This window comes from Cherax quadricarinatus, chromosome 68 (genome assembly GCF_038502225.1).
Source record: "Cherax quadricarinatus isolate ZL_2023a chromosome 68, ASM3850222v1, whole genome shotgun sequence".
NCBI lineage: Eukaryota > Metazoa > Arthropoda > Malacostraca > Decapoda > Parastacidae > Cherax > Cherax quadricarinatus.
In genome coordinates this window covers 4,376,457-4,386,456 of record NC_091359.1, presented here as the reverse complement: position 1 = coordinate 4,386,456, position 10,000 = coordinate 4,376,457, and the positions used below count along the sequence as shown (strand labels likewise).

The 10,000-nt window shown below is 42.1% G+C and overlaps 2 protein-coding genes across 2 annotated transcripts; both read right to left on the bottom strand.

The window, feature by feature from the left end:
• Positions 1–4,494: 4,494 nt before the first annotated feature.
• On the bottom strand, positions 4,495–5,520 carry LOC128697650 (neuropeptide-like protein 31). Its single transcript, XM_053789475.2, has 3 exons — positions 5,486–5,520; positions 4,849–5,113; positions 4,495–4,661 (listed from the first exon to the last, which is right to left on the bottom strand). The coding sequence occupies exons 1-2, from the start codon at positions 5,495–5,497 to the stop codon at positions 4,850–4,852; spliced, it is 276 nt and encodes a 91-aa protein (XP_053645450.2). The 5' UTR covers positions 5,498–5,520; the 3' UTR covers positions 4,495–4,661; position 4,849.
• A 3,186-nt stretch (positions 5,521–8,706) lies between these two features.
• Positions 8,707–9,871, bottom strand: LOC128697652 (protein suex-1). The gene is made up of 3 exons (XM_053789478.2): positions 9,793–9,871; positions 9,415–9,644; positions 8,707–9,180 (listed from the first exon to the last, which is right to left on the bottom strand). The coding sequence occupies exons 1-2, from the start codon at positions 9,802–9,804 to the stop codon at positions 9,417–9,419; spliced, it is 240 nt and encodes a 79-aa protein (XP_053645453.1). The 5' UTR covers positions 9,805–9,871; the 3' UTR covers positions 8,707–9,180; positions 9,415–9,416.
• Positions 9,872–10,000: the final 129 nt, after the last annotated feature.

Genomic DNA, 10,000 nt, shown 5'->3' with positions numbered 1-10,000 from the left:
ATACATCAAGGGTATAACAGCAAGCACTATAGCAGACTAGAACACGGGAAGGTATCCCTCAGTAGGTATAACAACAAGCACTACAGCAGAGTAGAGCACATGAAGGTATCCCTCAGTAGGTATAACAACAAGCACTAGCAGACTAGAACACGTGAAGGTATCCCTCAGTGGGTATAACAACAAGCACTACATCAGAGTAGAGCACAGGAAGGTATCCCTCAGTATATAACAACAAGCACTATAGCAGACTAGAACACGTGAAGGTATCCCTCAGTGGGTATAACAACAAGCACTACATCAGAGTAGAGCACAGGAAGATATCCTTCAGTAGGTATAACAATAAGCACTATAGCAGACTAGAACACGCGAAGGCATCCCTCAGTAGGTATAACAATAAGCACTATAGCAGACTAGAACACGCGAAGGTATCCCTCAGTAGGTATAACAACAAGCACTACAGCAAACTAAAGCACGTGAAGGTATCCATCAATGGGTATAACAACAAGCGCTACAGCATACTAGAACACAAAAAGTATATCCCCTCAAGAGTGTAGCAACAAGCACTACGGCAGAACAGTATTCCTTAGAGGTATAGCAACCAGCAATACAGCAGAACAGCACACAGAAGAACATTACAGCTGGATAAATGTGCTGTTGTACTCTAACAAACACCAAGGACAGGGTACCAGATACCTGGAGTATACCTGGAGGGTGTTCGGGGGTCAACGCCCCCCGCGACACCGAAGCAAGACCAGGCTAGCTGACAGAATTTGTGAGAAAATAAAAAGGCTGAAAGGACTCTCCAATTCTACTCAAAATTCTTCTCTCTCTCTCTCTCTCTCTCTCTCTCTCTCTCTCTCTCTCTCCCCTCTCTCTCTCTCTCTCTCTCTCTCTCTCTCTCTCTCTCTCTCTCTCTCTCTCTCTCTCTCTCTCTCTCTCTCTCTCTCTCTCTCTCTCTCTCTCTCTCTCTCTCTCTCTCTCTCTCTCTCTCTCTCTCTCTCTCTCTCTCTCTCTCTCTCTCTCTCTCTCTCTCTCTAGATACCATTGGTATCCTTCCTATATTACAATTTTCAACAATTGATATTCTTCCATACTACTTTTGTAATATATTTCTCAAAATCCACTATAAAGTCTTTTACACGTGTTTGTTGGCAATAACTCCCCCATAAAATGTCTGCTATGACAATAGTACCCACATGCGGGTTCACTACAATTGCAGTATTTTCAGTGTTGATTGTGATTTAGCAAGTCTCATAGTTTAGTGTTTATTTTGTCGTGGAAAATTGAGACACTTATGCAACATGTGGGAATCTTTATTAAGGAGACGTTTACCCACACAGTGGCATCATCAGTCCAATACAGAGCAGAGAGAGGGTAAAGAGACGAGGAGTCTGAGGTAATCTGTCCCTCAGCCAGGCTGAGGGACTGATTGCTGTTATACCCTCAGGGGTATAACAACAAGCAACACAACAGACTAGAACACGTAAAGGTATCCCTCAGTAGTATAACAACAAGCACTACAGCAGACTAGAACACAAGAAGGTATCCCTCAGTAGCATAACAACAAGCACTGCAGCAGACTAGAACACAAGAAGGTATCCCTCAGTAGCATAACAACAAGCACTGCAGCAGACTAGAACACAAGAAGGTATCCCCCAGTAGCATAACAACAAGCACTGCAGCAGACTAGAACACAAGAAGGTATCCCCCAGTAGCATAACAACAAGCACTGCAGCAGACTAGAACACAAGAAGGTATCCCCCAGTAGCATACAAGCAATTCAGCAGACTAGAACAAAAGAAGGTATCCCTCAGTTGCATAACAACAAGCACTGCAGCAGACTAGAACACAAGAAGGTATCCCTCAGTAGCATAACAACAAGCACTGCAGCAGACTAGAACACAAGAAGGTATCCCTCAGTAGCATAACAACAAGCACTGCAGCAGACTAGAACACAAGAAGGTATCCCTCAGTAGCATAACAACAAGCACTGCAGCAGACTAGAACACAAGAAGGTATCCCTCAGTGGCATAACAACAAGCACTGCAGCAGACTAGAACACAAGAAGGTATCCCCCAGTAGCATAACAACAAGCACTGCAGCAGACTAGAACACAAGAAGGTATCCCCCAGTAGCATAACAACAAGCACTGCAGCAGACTAGAACACAAGAAGGTATCCCTCAGTGGCATAACAACAAGCACTGCAGCAGACTAGAACACAAGAAGGTATCCCTCAGTAGCATAACAACAAGCACTGCAGCAGACTAGAACACAAGAAGGTATCCCTCAGTGGCATAACAACAAGCACTGCAGCAGACTAGAACACAAGAAGGTATCCCCCAGTAGCATAACAACAAGCACTGCAACAGACTAGAACACAAGAAGGTATCCCTCAGTAGCATAACAACAAGCACTGCAGCAGACTAGAACACAAGAAGGTATCCCTCAGTGGCATAACAACAAGCACTGCAGCAGACTAGAACACAAGAAGGTATCCCTCAGTGGAATAACAACAAGCACTGCAGCAGACTAGAACACAAGAAGGTATCCCTCAGTGGCATAACAACAAGCACTGCAGCAGACTAGAACACCAGAAGGTATCCCTCAGTAGCATAACAACAAGCACTGCAGCAGACTAGAACACAAGAAGGTATCCCTCAGTGGCATAACAACAAGCACTGCAGCAGACTAGAACACCAGAAGGTATCCCTCAGTAGCATAACAACAAGCACTGCAGCAGACTAGAACACAAGAAGGTATCCCTCAGTGGCATAACAACAAGCACTGCAGCAGACTAGAACACCAGAAGGTATCCCTCAGTAGCATAACAACAAGCACTACAACAGACTAGAACTCGGGAAAGCATCCTCTCAAAAGTACAACAACAAACACTACAGCATAACAGAACACAGAGAAGATATTACAGCTGATTAAGTATGCTGTAGTACTCTCACCCACAGCGCCATCTACGTCTACCTCTCCCAGGCATACATCTACAGAAACTACGTCCACAAAACACACTCTAGGATCAACACAGACGGGAAGTCCAACCCTCTGATGTTCCTGCCACACACACTATATTACACTCCTGAAGACACTTTCAAAACTTACATTCATCCTTTAAACCCTGCAAGTCCCTCAAAAAAAAAAAAATCTGCTGAATATGTGAAAGCCTAAGGCCCACCAATGGATGGCTTTCCCCATTCAGGATTATTCCAAGGACGCCACCAAGACCATGTCCGTAGCACATCAAGGTCCCGTGACGAGTAGCGAAGAATCAAGGCAAGGAAGAACAAGTGTAGTGTCCTCATCGCTTCTTATTATTATTATTATTATTATTATTATTATTATTATTATTATTATTATTATTATTATTATTATTATTATTATTATTATTATTATTATTATTATTACTGCTTCTATTACGATTATTCTATGCCTTTGGATACCCAACAAATCGTCTTGAATATTAACCTCATTACCAGCTCACAACTCCAGGATACAATACCAGATCACAACTTCAGTGCCACGATACTTAGACGACAGTACTGACCCACAAGACCACAGCTCTGCGACGGCAGGAAGTCCATAAAATATGGTAACACGGTTACCTTGTTAAATACGGAAGTCGTTATTATAATACTCCGGAAAAAAATAGCTGAATGAGGGGTATATACCCCGAGAGGTGTATGTCTCGTCTCTCGGTATATGGAAGCTTGGAGATTACATGAATCCCCCATTTTTTTAAGAGATATTAGTATTCTTGACTGGTAGTGTGCAACTTTCACATGTGTTCCATCTACTGGCTTACATGTCCACTGGTTTACATTTCCACTGGCTTACATGTCCACTGGTTTACATTTCCACTGGCTTACATGTCCACTGGTTTACATTTCCACTGGCTTACATGTCCACTGGTTTACATTTCCACTGGCTTACATGTCCACTGGTTTACATTTCCACTGGCTTACATGTCCACTGGTTTACATTTCCATTGGCTTACATGTTCTCTGGTTTACATATCCACTGGCTTACATGTCCACTGGTTTACATATCCACTGGCTTACATGTCCACTGGTTTACACATCCACTGGCTTACATGTCCACTGGTTTACACATCCACTGGCTTACATGTCCACTGGTTTACATATCCACCGGCTTACATGTCCACTGGTTTACATGTCCACTGGTTTACATATCCACTGGCTTACATGTCCACTGGTTTACATATCCACTGGCTTACATGTCCACTGGTTTACATATCCACCGGCTTACATGTCCACTGGTTTACATATCCACCGGCTTACATGTCCACTGGAGTGAACACGTAAGCCAGTGGAAGGAACTAAGCAACCGAATGAAAACATCCACATCATCTTCAGACTAAATCCTCACGTCTAGGTAATTTATCATTCTCCCTCCGTCTAGTTAACAATATATCAACCACCACAACCCATCATTTCTAGGTTGACAAGGGAAGCAATTAGTCACAGTTATTAGAGTTTATTACAAATAATGAAGTGGTAAATACAGAAATGTGAACAACAGCTTAGGTTCTGTGGGAGGACCATATGACGCAGAGAGGTCCCACCAGCCACCTCCTCACAGGACTGGAAGGACCACTGGAACAGTCTTGGCTACCTGGACGGCCATTACTCTCCTGGAAACAGAAGATTATCGTTATATCTTTTGCTTTTCATAAATAATGAAGTAGAAGATAAATTATCATAGTTTATATTCGTTACTATAGAGGATTGTTAAGAGTGGATTGTGTTTATCTTTTTTTTCAAGAATTATTCAACACTGTTTAACTTATAAAGAAGATTGTAACAAAATAGTCTTCCTACCTTATCGTCCATATCCATAGCCGCCATATCCACCGCCATAGCCGCCATATCCACCACCGTAGCCACCATATCCACCACCATAACCGCCATATCCGCGACGGAAGCCACCATGTCCTCCATATCCACCACCGTAGCCACCATAGCCACCACCATAGCCGCCACCATAGCCGCCACCATAACCACCATAGCGACGATAGCCAGGTTCAGGCATGGGACTGGCCAAGGCAGAGGCCATAAGGACGAAGATAGACAACACAGCTAACACCTGCAACATAATAATAATAATAATAATAATAATAATAATAATAATAATAATAATAATAATAATAATAATAATAATAATAATAATAATAATAATAATAATAATAATAATAACAACAACAACAACAACAACAGAATTTAACAATTATTCTTGTAAAATGTTCACTAACTTTCACACTTTAAATACAAGCATTTAAGTGAAGCATTATACACGAAATCATATAAGAAATGCTTCTGAAAGATTTATATAACTATTAATAAGTCATATCTCTACGAGAGTACATTCTCAAGACATTATTACTCCCGTAGAATCAATTATAGACAATCTACAACAATCGAAATTATGTTAAAGGCTGATCAAAGGAGTGTAACTCACAGCCTTGATCATGGTGGTGGTTGAGATTGACTCTGAGCACCACACTCAACCTCACTCAATATATATACCAGCCTCACACAATGACACCCACAGACACACACCAGGGCAAAAAATTTAGACAAAAGCACTTTCCTGTGATGACCTCCAGACAGGTGCACACAAACACCTCCAGACAGGTGCACACAAACACCTCCAGACAGGTTCACACAAACACCTCCAGACAGGTGCACACAAACACCTCCAGACAGGTGCACACAAACACCTCCAGACAGGTTCACACAAACACCTCCAGACAGGTGCACACAAACACCTCCAGACAGGTGCACACAAACACCTCCAGACAGGTGCACACAAACACCTCCAGACAGGTGTACACAAACACCTCCAGACAGGTGCACACAAACACCTCCAGACAGGTTCACACAAACACCTCCAGACAGGTGCACACAAACACCTCCAGACAGGTGTACACAAACACCTCCAGACAGGTGTACACAAACACCTCCAGACAGGTGTATAACAGGAAGCAACACAACACTTAGGTGTATAACAGGAAGCAACACAACACTTAGGTGTATAACAGGAAGCAACACAACACTTAGGTGTATAACAGGAAGCAACACAACACTTAGGTGTATAACAGGAAGCAACACAACACTTAGGTGTATAACAGGAAGCAACACAACACTTAGGTGTATAACAGGAAGCAACACAACACTTAGGTGTATAACAGGAAGCAACACAACACTTAGGTGTATAACAGGAAGCAACACAACACTTAGGTGTATAACAGGAAGCAACACAGCACTTAGGTGTATAACAGGAAGCAACACAGCACTTAGGTGTATAACAGGAAGCAACACAACACTTAGGTGTATAACAGGAAGCAACACAGCACTTAGGTGTATAACAGGAAGCAACACAGCACTTAGGTGTATAACAGGAAGCAACACAACACTTAGGTGTAGGTAGACTCTGTGCCACATTAATTAATGTCGAGCCTTAATGACCCTCATGTAGTAGGTAGACTCTGTGCCCCATTAATTAATGTCGAGCCTTAATGACCCTCGTGTAGTAGGTAGACTCTGTGCCCCATTAATTAATGTCGAGCCTTAATGACCCTCGTGTAGTAGGTAGACTCTGTGCCACATTAATTAATGTCGAGCCTTAATGACCCTCGTGTAGTAGGTAGACTCTGTGCCACATTAATTAATGTCGAGCCTTAATGACCCTCGTGTAGTAGGTAGACTCTGTGCCACATTAATTAATGTCGAGCCTTAATGACCCTCGTGTAGTAGGTAGACTCTGTGCCCCATTAATTAATGTCGAGCCTTAATGACCCTCGTGTAGTAGGTAGACTCTGTGCCACATTAATTAATGTCGAGCCATAATGACCCTCGTGTAGTAGGTAGACTCTGTGCCACATTAATTAATGTCGAGCCTTAATGACCCTCGTGTAGTAGGTAGACTCTGTGCCACATTAATTAATGTCGAGCCTTAATGACCCTCGTGTAGTAGGTAGACTCTGTGCCACATTAATTAACCTTTTGTAAAATATTCTACCTGGGAAGAAATATTTAAGATATTATTGACCCATAAGACTCAGTGAAAAAAATATGTAAGTTGTGCAGATCAGCCGAAATAAGTTATGCCACACGCTGCAGGATGGTCCTCAATCCTCACTCACATAGTTGACAGGATCCTCACTTGTTACCCTAAGATGCTGATGGAGTCTTCTATTCATCTAAGAGTTGACAGGGCTTTCAGTTCTTCCCCAGGGAGCTGATAGAGGTTTCTATGCTCACTCACAATGAGGACAGAGCCCTTAGTCCGGGTCCAGAGAGCTGACATAGTTCTCAGTCCTCACTCGAAAACCTGACAGTCTCTAGTCCTCATCCAAAGACCTGACAGAGGATTCAGTCCTACCTCTGAGGGCTGAGTGATAGTTACCTTATACCTGTTGTCCCTGTTCACCTAGCAGTAAGTTGGTACCTGGGTGTTAGTCACCTTACACCTGTTGTCCCTGTTAACCTAGCAGTAAGTTGGTACCTGGGTGTTAGTCACCTTACACCTGTTGTCCCTGTTCACCTAGCAGTAAGGAAGTACCTGGGTGTTAGTCACTTTACACCTGCTGTCCCTGTTCACCTAGCAGAAAGCAGGTACCTGGGTGTTAGTAAGCTGTCTTGGATCGCATCCTGGGGACATTAACCTAACCTAACCTAGCAATACTTCCTATCTGAAATAGGCCTTTCGCGCGGCCTACATCAAATATTTACTAACAATATCTAGGCCTACGGCTTTTTTTTCTGAGTGGGAGGCATTACTTTTTTTCACTTTGGCCGCCAATTTCATTTGATATATACGAAAATTCCCACACGTGTTGGGAAATTCCCACACGTGTTGGGAAATTCCCACACGTGTTGGGAAATTCCTACACGTGTTGGGAAATTCCCACACGTGTTGGGAAATTCCCACATGTTGGCTACAGTGATAATTAGTGTTCTGAGAACAATGAGCCACGAAAATGATCATAATAAGAATGACTACAGCAATGTTTATTATTATTATTACTATAATTATTATTATTATTATTATTATTATTATTATTATTTTTATTATTATTATTATTATTATTATTATTATTATTATTATTATTATTTTTATTATTATTATTATTTTTATTATTATTATTATTATTAATACAACTACTATTACCACTACCATTACTACTTTTATTACCACCACTACTACCACCACTACTACCACCACTACTACCACCACTACCACCACTACTACCACCACTACTACCACCACTACCACCACTACTACCACCACTACTACCACCACTACTATCACTACTACTACCACTACTACTACCACTACTACTACCACTACTACAACCACTACTACTACCACTACTACCACCACTACTACCACCACCACTACTACCACCACTACCACCACTACTACCACCACTACTACCACCACTACTACCACCACTACTACCACTACTACTACCACTACTACTACCACGAGACTATTGAGGGATGATCCATCCTTATTTAATAAAGTACAAAACATCCCACATCACAATAAGATTTTAAACCAAACTAACAAAAGTCCCACGAAGCGAAGCCTTTCAAAACTCAGTGATTTTCCTGACGAACAAAACACCGCCATTAAGACCCGTCACATATATAAAGGCTTTTAAGAAAAACATGTTGCATGATTAGTCGTAGTAATTAGTTTATTTTGATACAATTAGAATCGTGTAAGTCACGAAAGGGGAGCCCCGGGCCAGGTGTTGTGACAACATATTGGGTCAGTGGTCCCAGGGGTCTTAGAAGACCTTACAGAGGTAGTGGTCCCAGGGGTCTTAGACGACCATACAGAGGTAGTGGTCCCAGGGGTCTTAGAAGACCTTACAGAGGAAGTGGTCCCAGGAGTCTTAGAAGATCTTACAAAGGTAGTGGTCCCAGGGGTCTTAGACGACCATACAGAGGTAGTGGTCCCAGGGGTCTTAGATGACCATACAGAGGTAGTGGTCCCAGGGGTCTTAGACAACCACACAGAGGTAGTGGTCCCAGCGGTCTTAGACAACCATACAGAGGTAGTGGTCCCAGGGGTCACCTCCTCACAAGACTACTAGGACCACGGGACCATCTCACAAGCCATGTTGTCTCCTCTACTAGACACTGCAAATAAAGAATAACATTATTTGTAATTTTATTATTTTCATTATTATGTTATCATTTAAGAAAAGATTTAGTGATATATATTATATATACATATATATATATATATATATATATATATATATATATATATATATATATATATATATATATATATATATATATATATATATATATATATATATATATATATATATATATGTAGAGAGAGAGAGAGAGAGAGAGTCATCCTACCTTTATCGTCCATATCCATAGCCACCATAGCCGCCATATCCACCACCATAGCCGCCGTATCCGCCGTATCCACCGCCGTATCCGCCGCCATAGCCACCGTAGCCACCATAGCCACCACCGTAGCCACCATAGCCACCACCATAGCCACCATAGCGACGATAGCCAGGTTCAGGCATGGGACTGGCCAAGGCAGAGGCCACAAGGACGACGATGGACAACACAGCAAACACCTGAAACACAATAATAATAATAGAAGCCACCATTTATACAGAAGTAACTTTGTATCAATATTTATTTCTGTGCCAGCAGAATGAACCAAACTTAATGCTTTACACCCCAGTGATGTTAAATACAAGCAGCAAGAGGAGGGTAACTCACAGCCTTCATCATGGTGGTGGTTGAGATTGACTCTGAGCACCACACACAACCTCACTCAATATATATACCAGCCTTCCACAATGACACTCTCCCACACACACGAAGGGAGAAAATTGCAACTAGAATCCAGACAAAAACACTTTGCTCTGGTGACCTCCAACACAGGCGCACACCAACACAGACTGGAAAATGTATTTTTGTTAAAATT